At 44.2% G+C, this 19,059-nt stretch overlaps 1 protein-coding gene across 1 annotated transcript in view; it reads right to left on the minus strand.

Annotated features, from left to right (window-relative positions):
- Positions 1-6,983: 6,983 nt before the first annotated feature.
- Positions 6,984-19,059, minus strand: part of EEPD1 (endonuclease/exonuclease/phosphatase family domain containing 1) — a 122,369-nt gene continuing 110,293 nt past the window's right edge. The window contains exons 5-7 of the mRNA XM_083188494.1: positions 15,632-15,758; positions 11,026-11,220; positions 6,984-7,908 (exon numbers count right to left, since the gene is read on the minus strand). Coding sequence (XP_083044620.1) covers positions 7,709-7,908; positions 11,026-11,220; positions 15,632-15,758 — 522 coding nt within the window. The 3' untranslated portion in view covers positions 6,984-7,708. The remainder of the gene's footprint in view (positions 7,909-11,025; positions 11,221-15,631; positions 15,759-19,059) is intronic.

The raw sequence follows: 19,059 nt of genomic DNA on the forward strand, positions 1-19,059 counted from the left end.
ACACCAAGTGAGCTCAGGTGACTCCTCCACTGGATCTCTGCAAAAGCTATGTGGTTGTGTGATGGCCAATCGCACAAGACTGCAATTACTAGATATCTTAATGTTCAGCTATGGGTTGGGATGTATTAACATACATCTCCACCCCTCGCCACACCCCCGCCATGATGCTAGTGCATATGTACTAACATATGCGGCTAGCATCGCGGTGCGGTGATGGAGGCCCCCTGCGATACGTGTGATGTGGTATGTGGGGGGTCTCCGTCACCTCCTGGGCTCTGCAGCGGTACCCGGCGTCTCCTCCCCTGCAGCCAGAAGGATATCCCTGGCTGTGACATGCTGCTGGGGGAGGAGGAGCAGCACGGAAGATGGGGAAGGGGGGTAGGAGTCTGTGGCGGATGGCAGGCGGTGATAGAAGCACATAGGCTTCTATAGGGTATCGTCACCAGCGATGATGCAGTGGCCAGGTATTTGAAAATGCGGTAAAACGTGGGTTTTACCGCATTTTTGTCTTACTACATCCCGCCCATGACCCCCTTTAATAGTTCATTTATTGTGTGCATTACACGTTGCAATTCCAGGGGAGTGCTACCACAGACAAATTGCATTCATAGGACTGACTGCTGTACCTGTCAGGCACCCCTGCTGATACCTTAAGACCCCTATACATACAGTATAAGACTTCTCAGACGTAGAAGTTATATAAGATTTCCCTTGAACTGGCTGACAGTTTCCCTGGTGGCAGGATCGCATATGATACATTGTATGCGTGCTTTTGCATACAATGTATCATATGCAAACCCAGCAAAGGCTACAGTATCCATTTAGGGGACATGATGATGGAGACATGTCTCACAATGGGGCAGATGTATTAAGACTTAACAAGAGATAAATGCAAGGGTGATAAGGAGAGATAAACATCCAGCCAATCAGCTCCTTACTGACTTTTTTAAAACACAGCCTGTAACATGGCAGTTAGGAGGTGATTGGCTGGACGTTTATCTCTCAATATCACCCCTGCATTTATCTCTTGTTAAAGCTTAATACATCTGCCCCAATGCCCCTATTCTGCCCCCTTGCCTCCACCTCCGCCCCCATTGACTCACCCCCTCACCACCCACACATAGAGAGAGCAGCCATTAAGTCAGCAAGTATGCAATATGGTCAACAGGTCAACATGGAAAAGGTTTACTGCTTAAGGTCGAAGTTTTTTCCCCAATGTTCTTATTCATGTGGACTACGATTGGGAATAGCAGTCTTGGCAGAAGCAGGGCAAGCCAAGGAAGTCATGCAAGGGGACGTAGTACACTAATTGTGATCACATGTGGTTTAACAAATAAAATGATGCATAAAACCTTTAAAAAGCTTTTCTGACCACTCTTTTCAAGTGCCAGTCTTTTAAATGTCTACCATTTCCATGTTGACCTAATGCCCTTGTCTATCTTTTGACCCAGTTGACCTATTGATTGTCAACCTATATTCGAGTTGACCCAATGATCCATACCCGCATGATGGGAAGCCAATCTTGGGACTGTCGGGATCTCAGCCTAAAGATTTAGATATTTGAATCCTGGGATTGGAGCCTATCAATGCATTTATGCGCACCCTTCCTCACTGCTACCTACTCCCATCTTCTCTTACTGTTCCCTACACCCACCCACTCTCCTTCACAGCTCTATTCTCCCATCCATCCTTACTGCTCTATACACTGAACTTCTCTCACTGTTCCCTACACTCAGCCTCACATATTCCAATCCTGTGATCCTGGAAACCCTGGCTGGAAATCCTGGAATTGAGCGGTTTTTAATCTAGAATCCCTGGTTTGAATAAATGGCCCGGGATTGACATCCCTACTTGCATGAAGGGCAGCATCGCATAGTAATCACAAGGCCATGCTCCCTGTTGTTTTCCATTTTAGGTGCATGGCTTATTTTTCACACTTAGGGCACCCAGCATCTGCAAGCATTAAATGGATTCTGTGCGCATACATATGACATTCATTCACTCTCACTGATCTGTAGATTGAGCAGAGTAGTGTCTCCAAATCTCCTGACTGCCAATAGGACACTGCAGCCCATGGTTATGACAGCAGGCCAGGTCCTGAAAAGAGGTCTGTTACTCTGAAAGTGGGACAGTTGGGAAGTATGCTAAAAACTCAAAAAACAAAGCAAATAACAAAGGATCAGTCATCGTGTGGCCATCTTAAAATAGAGCACTCAGTTTTATTAATGTAGGTGACATTAGCTAAAATAAAATAGTTTCCCCCAAAAAACCTCCTTTTAAAAAAAATGGCTACCTAAATCTAATAGCTTGGGGCCATATGTATTTACCTTTACTGCCTGTTGTAGCTCATTTCTTCATCCAGCAACTATCAAATATGTAAAACACATATCAAAAGGGTAGTTGCGCTACACACTAGATACAGGTATGCAATTTAAAAAAAAAACATTTATTTGACAATAATACATTTAAAAGGTATATTGGTATACTATGCACTTTGTACAACTAATCCAAAACATAGTATGGAAAGACACCTATGCATTCCTTACCCTGGACGTTACAAGCCTCTATTCAAACATCTCCCATAAAATGGGTAAGGATGTCATTTGGAGAAGACTAGAATTAGATGGGGACCTGGGGGAGAGACACCAACGCTTCATCACTGACTCTATTTACTATATCCTGGAGCACAATTATTTTTTGTTTCAAGACACATTTTTTCTACAGGTGGTCATGGGGTCCAAGTTTGCCCCGAGTTACGCCAACCTCTATATGGGGGAGGTAGAACAAAAATACATCTGGGATAGTGACTTTGGGGTGAACCTGGTCCTCTATGGCCATTACATAGATGATTTGTTTATAATTTGGGATGGGGACCCCCTTCGAGCACTAGATTTTGTTAACCACTTAAACACTAACACATATAATTTGAGTTTCACACACAATATCAATTTAATCCGCACTACCTTTTTGGATGTGACCCTAGAAGCAGTAGGAGATCGGATCATCACTTCAAATTGCATCAAAGAAGTAGGCTCTAACGCCTACCTACATTATAATAGTGCCCACTATCCCAATTGGAAAAAGGGAATTCCGAAGGGTCAGTTACAAAGACTATATAGAAACTGCTCAGATTTTGAAACTTTTGAGAAACAGGCCATAGATATGATGCAGTCTTTCAAACCAAAGGGGTATCCCAAATACCTAATGGACCAAGCATATCAGGAAATCATTACAATGGATAGGAAAAAATTACTTAATAATACCAATGATAAGAAGATCAAAGTGGGAGAAGAAGTTTCGAACATACTTACAACACTCATTCAAATCAAATACGGGAGATGGTAGGAAAAAATTGTAACATCCTGAAACAAGACTCACTCTTAACTGATGTACTACCGCTCAACCCCCGCTTTGTGTTTAAACGCAATAAAACACTGAGAAATGTGTTGGCTCTGAGTTTCCTAAAACCAATAAAAGAAAATACCACAACAGTCTCCACTGATATGTGGTTAGGATCTAAACCTCAAGTTTTTTTAGGTGTGGAGGGAGCAGATGCATAGCATGCAGTTTTATTAAAAATAAATCCACGTATCAAATCTGTAATAATGAGGGTAAACAACAAAAAATCAATGCATTCATAAATTGCTATACGAAATATGTAATTTATATGCTATGCTGCCCATGCAACCTCAGGTACATCGGTAGGACTACCAGGAAAACCAAAACATGCTTTTAAGAGCATCGTAGGAACAGTTGCAAACAGGTAGCCACCCATGGTGTATCAAGACACTTTACAGAGGTACATGCTGGAGATCCAAAAGGCCGTACCTTATTTGGGCCCAAAAAGGAACGGGACACACCTGAATGTAAGGTGATTTTTCAAAATTTTTTTACAAATACATGCATGAATAACTGCAGCAATTTTTTCTCATCACTTTTTATAAAAGGCTTTATTAAGCTATCCAATATAACTTTTAAATGTATTATTGTCAAATAAATGTTTTTTTTAAATTGCATACCTGTATCTAGTGTGTAGCGCAACTACCCTTTTGTTATTTATTTTACCTTTGAGGGAGTGACACCCCTTTTTCTTGTTGCAGCTTGTCATAACAGACTCACACAGGCGCCCCTTTCAGATACGCAAGTATCTGTCCCCCACTTGTTACTATCAAATATGTGTGCATAGGTCTTTCTGTTGTATTATCTATCGCCATAATTAATATGCATAAATCTATTAAAGGAAAATATAAAAGTTTTGAGAATAAACCCCTGGTACCTGAAATCATCCATATAAGAACAATGGGCAGACATCAATGGCGAGAACAAGATGGCTTCACTATAAACATTGCAATAGAAATTCACAGGTAGGGTGATTAATGTGTGGAATTCCTAAATACAGAAAGTGGCTTCAAACAATTCACTAAACATTTTCAAAAATAAATGGGCCGGCAATCTTCCCAAAAACTGCTTTTGTAGCTATGCTTAGAGGGTATTTATGGACTGGCAACATGAAAGCTTTATTTCCTGTGTGAAGTTAATTGGTAACAGAGGCGGACTGGCCAGGGGAAAGGGGGGGGGGGGCAGGTTTAGGGTGCCACCTCCCACTGGACCACTCAATGTTTAGCTCTCCAGGGCCACAGCCATATATAAGAGGCAGACAGTGATGGAAGATACAGTGCCGGCAGCTCAGTCTGTGCTGTAATAAAAAGGAGGCTGCAGCTTGTAGCTCCGCCTCCCAGAGCTTCTCCCTCACACAGATAAATCTACACTATGTAATAGCAGGATATGCAGCTGAACTGCCGCACTGCTGCTGCTGAAGAGAAGGCTGCTGCTGTGAGGCTGTCCGCAGTAAAAGTGTGATTGCTGGTGGCTGGATGCAGAGCCGAATTTCCCATTAGGCACGTGAGGCACGTGCCTAGGGGCGGCACATGTTTGGGGGCAGCACTTGGATGCCTGTGATAGTAGTCAGCCCAAAATGTACCAATAACTGCAAAATATCCACTGTACTGTACTATATTCCATCTTAAATAGAGTCTAAATGGATAGGACATGCAGATACTGCCCATATAAACTGTCCGGTACTTGTGAGTTATCCGGGCTGCCGATTTCTAAATCGGGTCGGATCGGGCACATCGCATCGCATGCGACCATCGGATGCGATGCGATGCGATGCGATGCCCCGATTTTTCCATAGGAATCAATGTTAAAATGGACTGAGTCCATTTTAACATGGAATTCAATGGGAAAAAGGGGTCCTTTTCATACCCCTACTATCCAAGTGGGCATGGAGTTGGATATAAACCTGTGGCGAGCGTAGCGAGCCACCGAGCCCGAAGCGTGGCGAGCGTAGGGGACACAGAATACCGTCCCCTCGCGGGGCTCGCTTCGCTCGCCACGCTTCGGGCTCGGTGGCTCGCTACGCTCGCCACAGGTTTATATCCAACTCCATGCCCGCTTGGATATTAGGGGTATGAAAAAGAACCCTTTTTCCCATTAAATTCCATGTTAAAATGGACTCAGTCCATTTTAACATTGATTCCTATGGAAAAATCGGGTCATCGCATCCGATGGTCGCATGCGATGCGATGCGATATCGCATCGCATCTGATTGTATGCCTTAACTTAAGGCATACAATCAAAAAATCGGCAGCCCAGATAACTCACAAGTACCAACTGTCCTACTTAGTAAACATTATTGTTGTGCCTAGGGGCGCCCTCATCCCTAAATCCGCCCCTGGCTGGATGGATGGGTTGTTGTTAGCAGGGCTAGCCAGGTCTCTTCCCTCAGAGGAGTACAGCACTACACGCAGCAGCACAGACTCCTGAGTCCCTCCTAATTGCTGCTGCTCTGGTAATAACAAGACAGTGGGGTTAGAGGAGAGTGTGCTTATATTAGTGGACCCAGGACATGTCCTCTGATCCCCCCCCCCCCCTGTATGTGTATGTACAGATGGAGCCGGACTCCCTTTTGCTGGCGAATCGCCAGAACATCACTGCTGGCGATCCGCCAGCAGCCCGGCGTCCATCTGACTGAGACGCCCGTGCATCTCACGCGCGTCTCCGTTTCCCATCGGCGGGTGACGGGAACCCTGTCCGTCTCCGCTTCAGGGAGACGGACAGGGTTAGTAAGGGGTGCTAGTACCATGGGCATTAATCTATCCACTTTGCCGTTGCCCTTGCACTGATATAAAAGCCGGGCCACTTGATTGCATTTGCTCCCCAGGCTAAAAGTTGCCAGCCAGCCTGATTGGTAATTCCCTTCACTTTAATAAACAAAATTATAATTTATGAAAGGCTGAAATTGACATAATTACACTAAAGGGGTGTACATACGCTTCGATTTTGACAGGTTTATAGAAGCAAAATCGAATAATGAGTGCACCTGCTGGGTGACCTGGAAAACGTGCACTGCTGGGGGTACTTGAGGACCAGGGTTGGGAACCACTGTACTAGTACTTTGAGAACTGTTTCCTGAGATTGGACAGTATAGTGTATGTGCTCCTTGAATCATCTAGCCACAAAAGTAAAGCTATTTGCAATGAACATTGGGGGTTATTCTGGTTCACTCCTTCCGGCAAATTCCTTCTTAGATGGACAAAACCATGTGCACTGCAGGGGGGCAGATGTAACATGCGCAGAGAGAATTCGATTTGGGTGAGTTATTTTGTTTCTGTGCAGGGAAAATACTGGCTGCTGTATTTTTACACTGCAATATAGATCTCACTTTGAAGTAAAACCCGACCCAAATCTAACTCTCTCTGCACAAGTAACATCTACCCCACCTGCAGTGCACATGGTTTTGTCCATCTAAGAAGGAATTTGCCAGAAGGAGTGAACCAGAATAACCCCCATAGAATGCAAGTGTCATATGAGAGGCAGTGGCTGCACAACATATCTTCAGTACAAATGCAATCATTATTCTAGTACATTATATATTCCATTTCCTTTTCTAGAGTAGTTAATATTGACATACAATAAATAGCATCAGCAATATACAGTTTTTTTATTTGTATTTTCTGTCATTTCTATGGGCAATAATGCAATTCTCAGACGCTCTGATTTATTTTAGTACATTTATAAAAATTAAGGAGTATCATTCAGTACACAAAATAAACTGATAAAAGTAAACTTTGAATAAAGATGCGATCAATTTCAAGTTACGTAAACATATTTTCTGGGTGTATTTTATTTAAGCATCGTCCAATCACATTCTTTAGCCATCTGTATCCAGTAGCATTAAAGGGATTAAAAGTGCATAGTTAAATGTTGAAAATGGCCTTAACACATATAAAAGCATGCAATCTGCAGGTAATTTCATTAATTGAATGCAGAAAATCACTAACAGTGTTAAAGGTCTCTTTCTTACAGTCTTGGGTTGTATTATTGCATCACTTCCAAATTCGGTAAAAAATACAGGGAAATAAAGGTGGTTTCACTGTATATTTTCCTTCTTGCATCTTCTATGTCATTCATCTGCGTTATCTGTGTGCGGTACGCAAGCATCCATAGAAGGCTGTGGCAGATGACTAGAGGCAGCAGCTAACCTATGACAGATTGTATTCTACATGATCCAGGTGTTAAAATATGAGACCAATCATTAATATTGGGACTATTCAAAGCATAGCAGTCCTTGTTCACAGTATAGTCAGAAAGCAGGAGAGATGTCCCTGGCATGTCTTGTTCAGATTAGAGTGCTACACTGATTTTCTCATCTTTCATGTTTTACGTTTGCCTCGTTGCGCTCCAAAGTAACTCCATTGGCTTTAGGAGCCACCTCCTTCTTATTGCAGTCTTTCTCCATGTAAAATTCCGCTAATATAGGGCAGTACTCTGAAGCCACTCCACCCCATGACCAGTTGTCCGGAATCCATGGATTAGTAAGTCCTTCTCTCACCACCAGTGAGTAACCTACATGGAAATAAAGAAGTTTAGTAGCTGGAAGGGTCATTCACATTTTGACCATGCCTCATCTGATGCCACAAATATTATAAATCCCAAAATACAGCTGAAATTGTTTCAATAAATAAAGTAGCCAATATACATATAAAAAAATGCTTGATTTGTATGTATTTGCCAATTATGTATTTGCCAATCTCTCTTCTTCACAATGGGCCTTATTCTAGTTCACTCTTTCTGACAAAATCCTTCTTAGATGGACAAAGCCATGTGCACTGCAGGGGGGCAGATGTAAAATGTGCAGAGAGAATTAGATTTGGGTGAGTTATTTTGTTTCTGTGCAAATACTGGCTGCTTTATTTTTACACTGCAATATAGATCTCACATTGAAGTAAAACCCCACCCAAATCTAATTCTCTCTGCACAAGTAACATCTGCTCCACCTGCAGTGCACATGGTTTTGTCCATCTAAGTAGGATTTTGTCAGAAAGAGTGAACTAGAATAAGGCTCAATGTCTGAAAAGCTCCCTGCTTACCTGAAGGTGGTGTTGGCCTACCTGAGAAATAGATAATTTTCATGGATGTCCAAAAATCCAATTGGCAGATGGGTGGACAATACTGCTATGTGCATGATGTTTTGATTAAATACATTAATAGAAAAGAACATCTGAAGTGCACAGAAAATGTTTATTTAAAATACATGTGAAATATAACTAAAGGTGAACATACTGTATTTCCTGGGTTTGTTGCAGGAGCCAATCATCTGGGAGAGCCTGTCTGACTGCCCCACCCCAAATACATCATAGAGATGAAGACTACTCCGTCTCAGAATTATATTGGAAAACACAGTAAACTCTTTTGTTATCCTGTATATTATGATTGTGTGATCCAGATGGACAGTGCCAGCCAGAGGCAAGTCTTCCACAGGGCAAACTAGGCACCCACTTGGGGCTCAGCAGCTCCCAAGGAGCCCCATAAAGATATCCTCATCATCCAAAATGTTTCCAGAGGAACATTGCGTGACTACTGTGTGGTGTCTTGACATCACATGGACCTGCCCGCACGCACTCCCAAAGTCCCTTTGATGTTCTTTGATAAGAGAAAAAAATAGTTTGGACACACAAAATGGTTTCATCCACTGTATGTGGGCAGTCAGCTTACTTACAATGTGATAGTGGTATTCAGCCTACTTCCTAAAGACCCAGAGTCTGACTCGTATGTAATGCTGATATTTACGCAACTGAGCATTTACTGTATCAGTAGACTGTATGTGACAATACTCTATTCGTACACCTGCAATCAGCAGCAACAATACAGTGAAATGGATTGTATGAGGGAGGACAGCCCGAAACTGGTATCTTCCCTAGAGCCCCATGAGGTCCAAATCTGCCTCTGGTACCAGCAGTGCCAAAGTCAAAATTTAGCTCTAAAGGAAATATAAAACAATCTCTTGCACCACTTGAATAAATCCAAGAAGCAGATTTTCCACCATGTGCTCATTTAGCCTCAATACATCTTTCTTTTACACTTGCTGCTGAGAGAAAATGGATCGATGTCAAGGATACTGCACTGATAGTGCTGCAGTCAGTCCAGATCTACAGTACGGTATGCATTGATCAATTGAGGACTGTAACAAACAAACATATCTGAAGTCACTCCTTGTAGGGGTCTGTCCAATTTGGGTAGAAAGTAAAGTATGTAACCCTTCCCCGAGGGCAGCTTCCTACCTCCTTGCTGGCAAGCACTCAATTGCATTGGTCTAAAAGGGGTTACTCAGACCTGATCGCTGTTGTGCAAATTTTCATGCTGATCAATTATGGAATGACTGCACATGCATATGGGTATAGCACTTATACATGAGGCCAAACAATAACAAAAATAAGTCATTACTTTTATCACAATTCCTTTGCAACTCGTCTAACAGGAAGCTACCATTTGTGGGTGGTAACCGGCCGTTCTCTGGGAGTGTCAGATAAAATGCAGACGCGCCCAGGCATTTTCAGGGAGGTTGTTTGATGTCAGCCTCAGCCTCAATCACCCTGCCTCTGTCGCAGAGTTGTGGAAGGGTCAGAGTTACGCACACTTGCCCAGACTAGGAAAATCATTCAATGGTGAGTGAGTTGCGAATGGATTTGCAGGTCAGAAATCAATTCGCAAGTCATTTGCAGACTTGTATGGGGTGGGATTTCATTGGTTCTCCTAAGTAAACTGTCCCCTAATTGGAAACCAAGATGGCGGGGGCTGTGTTTGTGCTGTGACTGTGAGCTAGGCCATAGAGCACCACCCTGTGGTTCTGTCGTGCTCTGTTTCCTCCGCTGCCACAGGTCGGGCATGTAACCATGAGCTCACATGCCCGACCTGTGGGAGCGGAGGAAGCGGAGCACGACAGAACCGCACGGCGGCGCTCTACGGCCTAGCCCACAGTCACAGCACAAACACAGCCCCCGCCATCTTGGTTACCAATTAGGTGAAAGTTTACTTAGGAGAACGAATCAGCTGATTGATTGACAGGACGACCCGCACGTCACTCCCGGGGGAAGAGGTGGGGGACTGAGAGTGTCACCTTCCGGAGACTAGAGTAATTCACATTGGGGAGAGGACCAAGGAAGGAGGCTTTGGTATTCCTTGAAGTTTGCTGATTAGCCTATGGAACTATCTTTGGAAGACGCTCACTAAACAGTACCACTTCATACGGTACACCTTTAAAATTGGGGTGTTGGTCTGTCTTCATGTGGTGAAGGGAGACACATTGATTACTAAAATACTACACTAGAGGCGCTTATCTCACCCTTTTTTTCAGACCTTCCATACACAGGGTTCCTGGGAACAAGAACCCATAGGAGAGGTGCTGCCACCCCAAAGAACGAAGGGGAGTGTATTTGAGACCTGACACAGGACAGTGCAAGAACATTTATATCCAAAAAGTGGGGATTCACCATTATGCAACAAATCCTGAGTTGACCCATTCCCACCTATAGACAACCTGGGTTTTTACCAAATCCATGTGAAAGGAGTATTATCCTACCATGAGGTATCACTGTGTAGATGGAAGAAAAGCCCTAAACCAACATGCACAAATGATATTCGCAACACATGCACCTCAGTAACTACAGTATACACATTGCTGACCTGTGAACACTTTCTTTAGGCTCTTACTGATCCAGATATTGTCTAGAGACTTGTTTCCTTGAGGTGCCTTTGTGCTGATATTTGTAAATGTGTTTGCTGGAAGCAAGTTCTGGAACTTTTCTTTTCTCAGAGAATCAAAGTTGCTGCTATCTGGAGGTTGGCTGAACCCTCCTAAAATGATTATATCCTTTTCTCCTGAAATACCGAAAAAAAGAAGTAGTGAAGTACACCAGATGCTAAGACACATTTATGTTTATACCGATAAAAAAAATTATGCTACAGTACACCCATGCTAATTCCACTGCTTGGAATGCAACACTATGGGAGAAATTTACTAAGTCGGGAATTCTATTTCAGATGAGATGTTGCTATGGGCAACCAATCAGATATTATCTAGTATCTTCTAGAAGGTGCTAATTAAAAAATAAATAGATTCTGATTAGATTAGATGCCTATAGCAACATCCCATATGAAATATAAATTATATCTTATTAAATTTCGGTACTCTTTACCTAGAAGGGCGCCCACGATTTTGATCTTGGGCATCGTAAGGGAAAAAAATTGCGTCGATCGCATGCGACCAAAAAATCGCATGCGACGCGATGACCGCGATTTCCCATAGGGAACAATGTTAAATTTCCCAATTGACCCGATTTCCCATAGGGAACAATGTTAAATGTCCCAATTAACCCGATTTTCCATAGGGAACAATGTTAAATGGCCCACAGAGGCCAAATAGGCACCCTGAAGTGTGAAATGGCCCCCCCAATTGTTAACGCCACCCCACGATCAACGTCAACCCAAAGCGTGGCGAGCGCAGCGAGCCCGTGAGGGGGGGCAGGTCGCGTCCTACGACCTTTTCATACCCCCACTATCCACGTTGGCGTGGAGTTGAGAATAGAAAGTGTGGCGAGCGCAGCGAGGGGACGCGGACACCTGTGAAGCCCGCGAGGGGACGCGTATACCTGTGAAGGTGTCCGCGTCCCTTCGCCACGCTTCGGGCTCGGTGGCTCGCTGCGCTCGCCACACTTTCTATTCTAAACTCCACGCCGACGTGGGGTTGACGTTGATCGTGGGGTTGCGTTAACAATTGGGGGGGCCATTTCACACTTCAGGGTGCCTATTTGGCCTCTGTGGGCCATTTAACATTGTTCCCTATGGAAAATCGGGTCAATTGGGACATTTAACATTGTTCCCTATGGGAAATCGCGGTCATCGCGTCGGTCGCATCGCATGCGTTTTTTTAGTGCATGCGATGCCCGCGATGGGCGCCCTTCTAGAGAAAGAGTACCTAAATTTCTCCCCATGATGAATAATGTTTCTTAAGGCCCATACACACTGGGCGACTTTGAGCTGAAAGTCGCTCAAAACAGCATGTGTGAGCAGCTTTCAGCTCAAAGCTGCCCAGTGTGTATGCCCCAGCGATGAGCAGTGAGGTACCTTTGAAAAAGTTGTCAGCAGATGAGGAAACGCGTCAGTCCACACATTATATTGGATGAACCGTGGACTCTACATATAGCACCCCGCTTTGAACCAACTGCCTATCTTTCCACTTGAATATTTCCAAGCAAAATCTGGATTCTACCACATTGGGACACCACCACCTGCTCAATCTTTTTGGTCCAGTCCTGTGGCGTTATCCTTTATTTGACTTTGAATTAAAAGCTTAATAAAGACCCTGTCAGGATTATGGACACCCACCAATTCCAGTAACAACAGTGCTGTGGATCATTTATTTGTGGACTACTAACCATCAAAGGAGCCAGAATAGGAACAAGCGGGACTGCATTAAGTATATTATATTTATTTCCATATTTTTATTATATGGTTCTTCCCACTGCCATCCATTGATTTTTACAATTATTTCATTGAATCTATTTTATGGTGCATTACCTTTAATGTTTCGATAGCAAAACAGTGACACTTTTTATCTTTTTTAATTGAATAAATAAATATTGTTATACTACTGTTAACCCAATTGATCACTCATTATTAATTTATTCAAATATATTGAATACTGTTTATTATATTGACACTGTACTAGCGATACACAACCCCCATTTTTCTTTTGATCTAGAAATTATTTGGGAACTGAGATTCCCTTTGTGTGAGCAGCTGGCCCAGCACCCCTATTGTAGGTGCCCATCCTCCCCTATTCTTTAGGGAAGAGTTGATTATTTCCTTCCATAGTCGCCCAATGTGTATGGACCTTAACTGCACTTTGGCACCACACAGGTGTACTGATTGTGTTCATACAGATACGTAGTTGCGATTTTAGACGCTTGCAGGGACGATCCAGGTGGGAGTGGGGGGGTACCCGGGAGGTGATTATTAAGGCACATGGACAAGAACTGACTTAGGTGTGTTGTGTGAGTGTCATTGAGTTGTATTAGCTTTTCCGTATCCAAGTAGTGATTTTCCTAACTCGGTTGCCTTTGTGGGTTTATTTTCTTCTACTTATCTGCTTCTTTACATTTCCTTATTGTACTGGGGGTAAAATGCAGGACTTGAGCTGGATACACACTAGTCTAATTGTTCCATGAGTAATGATGTTATCGATTTCCACTGTACCGCTGGGAAAAAGATATAGTGCATAGCAATATCGCTAACAATATCTTTAGTGGCCATACTGTGTGTAGAGAGATTTCTAAAGAATGGTCTAACATCTGCACACCATGGGCCCCAAAAGGAATTACAGTGACTAGGAGGTGGAGTAAGTAAAAAATGCAGAGAGAAGGAGGAGCATGGTTTTCCATAGGGAGGATACAAGACGCCTGTCAGCATTAAGGATTTACTGAGTCCATTTGTCCTTATATTTGTCCAAGGAGAGAAAGAACCATGGATTATCTATTGGGGGAAGGGGGGGGCTTGCTGCTGATTGGTGGTGAGAATCACATGACTGTGAACTGATTTCAGACTGGTCTATTGGCGGCAGCTGACCGTCCATGGCTGTTTTTGGAGGGAACTGCTGGCGTAGTGAATGTGGCAGTGACTGACAATGGTCGCCAAGCCAGAGAGCACTAGTGAGGGAATCACAGCACATCGTCTGCAGGATGCCAGCAACTTATGGACTGCATCCCAGAGTGCATTACAGGTGAGTGAGAAAATGGCTGGGAAAGTCTGTTTTGTGACACTGCAAAAGCTAGTGAGGAAAAAGCTTTTTGGGTGCACTTTGTTCTCTTTTAGCAATTAACCTGGCCATGATAAGCCTGAATATAATTACAAACAGTGGCGTAACTACAGTGGGTGCAGGGGATGCAGCTGCTATGGGGCCCGGGCCTTTGGGGGGCCCGAAGGACCAGCAGGTTTTCCCCTGCACCCTTTTGTTTTTCCCCCCTTTTTTTAACATACTGTACTGTATGCGGGCAGTGGATGCGCTGCTGTCCCGTGTCCCCCTTTCAGCATTGCAGACCTGGGGCACAGGAGCGCGGCACGTCGCTGAGCTGATAGCAGGATCCCCTGCACACAGCAGATCGGCGCACAGAAACGCCGAAGCTGTGTTTGTCTGTGCTTCTGGCAGGAGAAGCTGCACAAGGAAGAGCTGGGGCTGCATGTGGCTCTGACAGGAAGCGCTGCGTACGGGACGGAGAACGGGACGGAGAGCTGGAGGCAGCACACACAGTTTAGCAATGCACAGGAGAGCCCGTGCCTCTAGCTGGGGACTCTGCGCGCATGGGACAGACGGGGCTGGCGCTGTTCAGAAGTGCAGCTGAAAGGGTAGCTCCGCTGATGGCTGGTGAGTGGGGAGCATCGGGGAAATACGCCTGTCACACCCCTTTCAAGCCCCTCATCTCCATCCTTTCCACATTCCTGCGGCCTTGCCTCCCCTCTACTCGCTCACCCCTTCTACCCCCAACATTCACTCCTCCGAGTCCTCCCCACCCTGTTCCCACCTCCTCTATCTCCCCTGTTCTTTCCACCACTCCCTCCCTCTTTCTCCTGCTTTCTCTCCCCTACCTCTTCTTTCTCTCTTGTTCTCTTTCCTCCACCCCTTTTCTCTCCCCCTGCTCTTATCTTTCTCTCCCCACACCCCCTCTCTTTCCTTTCTTTCTTACTCCCCTGACCCTCTTCTTCTCTCACTTTCTAACACCCCCTCCATCTCACCTCTATCCTTATCTCTCTCTCTGCCCTAGTCTCTCTCTTTCCCCACCCTTCCCCTATCTCTTTCTTCCCTTCCTCTTCTTAACACCCTCTCAATTTGTCTCTCCTTCCTCTCCATTACATAATGAGGAGAGACAGGGAGTCTCTCCTCATTTCTCTCCCTTACACCCTCCCTTCACTCCCTGTCTGTCCATGACACCCTCTCTCTCGTGACAATGGTGGGGGTGGGGGGCCCCTTCCAAAATCTTGCTATGGGGCCCTCAGAGTTTTAGTTACGCCTCTGATTACAAATACAATGACACAGTGTTCGTGTGAGTTTTCCTGTTGGTAGACGAATACAAACTTGGCTTTGTAGTCTAGATTTCTCTCCTGTAAGCGTCCCTGTGATTGATAACCCGACAGCCAGTGAAGAAGGCAGGCAGATAACCTTCCAGCATTCCTGGAATGACTGTAAGTGGCAGGCTGCGTCATGCTCAGGTAGACTGGGCTCTGTTGCTGTGCATACCTTTCAGGGTCTCCTGCAGTGTTTGCCCAAAGGTGGAAGATTTGTGGCTGTCACTTTGCTGCTTTCCGACTTCACTTGGAGGAGGTCGTAGATGAATGTTTACCAGGGTGACGTCATACATTCCAACCTAAACAGCAAGCGACAAATATCAATGAGAGTCCAAGGTGAAAGCTTCAGGTAGAGGAAATTATTACATGCAATAAAAGCAATGTAAAAAACATATTATAGTTTTCAGATACAGTATAATACACAAAAGATCTCAAATATAAACCCATTCAATCGTAAATTAGATTTTTTAAATATTAACCCTTTGAGCGCCAACATCTCTGTGCAAAAGATCCGCTAAAAATGCCAGCATTGCTCACATTTGTTATATAAAGTCAAATAACAAATGTTGTGTAAAGAAAGATTATATTTCTCTGTGTGTAGAAACTGCACCTGAAATACTTATACACTGTAACTGCATCATAAACCACAATATTGTTCAGTGACGTCATCCACGCCCCCCCGCTGAACATGCGGCCGTTGATGATATAGGTAGATTTGACTGCATGTTCAGATGAAGGGCCCCCACCTTCTTTTCTAGGAACCTGGTTCCAGACTGAATTTGACATTACATATATGTGTACTTATACTGACTTTACACATGTTACCCAATAGTGTACAGGATTATGGTGTATTTTATACTGTGCATCGTTGCAGTTATTATGATATATTGCATTAATTAGCAGTATTTACTACAGTATCAAATAACAAGGCTGCACACTCCTTACTGCTTAGCCAAGCCCCTTTGGTGGCTGGCCACACCCTTTCTGGAGAAGAAAGACTACACCTCTTAACATGGGTCCCCACCACTGCATTCCCCTGGTGGGCCCTTTATGCCCCAGTGCAGAGAGAGTTACATTTGACAGAGTTATTTTGTTTCTGTGCAGGGTAAATACTGGCTGCTTTATTTCTACACTGCAATTTAGATTTCAGTTTGAACGCACCTCACCCAAATCTAACTCTCTGCACATGTTCGATATTCCTCACCTGCAGTGCAGCATGGTTTTATCCATCTGCAAAAATTGCAACCTTGCAAAGAGGTCTGAATTAGGCCCTAAGTGGGTGATTCTGGTTTGCTCTGTAAGCTGCGAAGAGCTTACTGAGCACCAGAGACACCAGCAGCCCCCCCCCTCCCCCCAACGAATACTCGGCAGCGAGAACAAACTGTTATTTGTGAGCACCAGGACGAAGATGGGGCAGGCGGGCGGCTGATGTCCTGTGACGACAGTCGCCAGCCCCCGGCAGACATCGTCCCATCCGCGTAGCCATGGGAACGTCCAGCATTTTCTTGGGGACACGTATAAAATGCTGGGCGATCCCTGTCACCGCCACGCCCACATTTGCGAAGGGCTCCGCAACTATGCAAGTCGCTGAAGCAAACCGGAATGATCCCCTATGTCCTTCATGAAAAGCTTATAATAGAGTGATTTGGATGCGCAGGCAACTGTCATTTTGGACGCAATGCACTTGTGAAAGTATGCTTATGGCTCAGCTGCTGCTTTGTGTACTTCATGGTTACTACATGTCACTCACTTTCCAACCCTGGATCGCTCTGATAGTCCTACCATGGCTGGGATGAAAACTAGTTCCAAAAATGTAAAAGTGCATGATATCTGTGCATTACATTTAATTTTCATCTGTTTTACATACACAAATATATTTGTGTGCAATTTTATAAAATATTTATAAAATCTAGAAATATATCCCATTCATTCCATATAGCATTCCTTTTATGCCGGCACTCCAATAATTTTTAGGCAACTTGATAGGTGCACTCCAAATCACAATACGTAGAACTCCAATAAATAGAGGCACACAATCCAGGTAATCACATCATGTGCATCTATTCATTCCATATAAGTACATCTAATAGCTTTCTTATCAACGGGTCATGGACAGGATGCAGTTGTTTCACAACAGGAAACTGGCTACAGAAATGAAATCCTTAATTTGATTCCCCGTTAGGAAAAATGATATTCACAGAACATCCTATTCTTCACTTTTACACTGCGTTCAAGAAGCAAATGTAAACCCTGATGTGCCCTGCTGCCTGTTACATATTCCAGGACTCTTCAGCTAACGGCTTTACCAGGGGGGTACTAAGGGGTTATGGGCCCCATACATCAGCAATCACAATTTATGGATTTTCAGATTTAGGGATATTTTGGCCAGATAAATGGATTTTACAATCTATCTGACTTTGCCCACACATTACAGATTTATTTCAGTGATCTGCAGATTTTTCCATCTAAAGATTGCATCTTCATATCTGGAAATTGCCCCAATCGATTGTCATTTCAGCTGTTCATAATGTAAATACATGAAGACAACGAATTGGGAATGCCCACACATATAAAAAAGATCTAAAGATAATACCAGATTATTAAACATGTTTAAAAACCTGATTAAGCAATCGATTGGCGAATTTGATTGGGATTGCCAAAAGGGGGAGCCCACACATCTAAAATTAATTGTGGCAATCATCTCCATATCTGAAAATTGTCACAATTAATTGCTGATGTATGGGGCCCTTTACACTGATCAAAGTCATAGGTGATGCAGCAAATGAGTTATGTTGAAAGAGCGTCCGAGTTCAGCATCCATGCAAGCTGCTGGCTGAACTTGGACTTTAGCCTTGGTTTTGCATTGTAAATGATTGCCCCTTAAAAAAAACTCAGATGCTATTACCTGGCCCTTGGAGAGAGATCTATTATTGCTGATCAGCCCACTTAAAGGTCTACGACTGCTACTTTCTAACCCTTTAGTATCCCCCCTGACAGCTGCCTCCAGGAGTTATTTCACTGGTCACAGCTTACGACTGCGATCCTGTACACAGTAAAGATCCATACACACTGAGCGACTATGCCCAGCATGTATGGACAGCGATCATGTCAATCATCGCTGCGGGGAAAGCCGCTCAGTGCATACACACTGAGTGGCTTTCCCCCTGCCCGGCGCCGATGGAGGAGGGAGGACTGCGTTGCATAGCGCAGAGCTATGCAAAGCCATCCTGAACACCGCTCATCTGCTGGTATAACCAGCAGATGAGTGGCTTTCCCAGCGATGATGCGGGAGCGCAGCAGCGCTCATCGCTGGGGCATACACACTGGGCGGCTTTGAGCTGAAAGCCGCTCAAACAGGCTGTTTTCAGCTCAAACTCACCCAGTGTGTATGGGCCTTTACAGTAGCATTGGCACCTTACTTCTAGTGGCCATGCTGCAAGACCATATGGTTATACAGAAGGTCAATGTTTGATCGATTTGCACCCAACAACCTGTGTGTTTTTATGTAGTGATTCAAAGACACCTACAGTGGGCATCTCAATAAAAATCTCTAGGCTGGGACATTTACATAATTTAGTGCAGTGGGCCTTTCCACCATGT

This window comes from Crinia signifera, chromosome 5, assembly GCF_055691185.1.
Source record: "Crinia signifera chromosome 5, ASM5569118v1, whole genome shotgun sequence".
NCBI classification, from domain to species: Eukaryota; Metazoa; Chordata; class Amphibia; order Anura; family Myobatrachidae; genus Crinia; species Crinia signifera.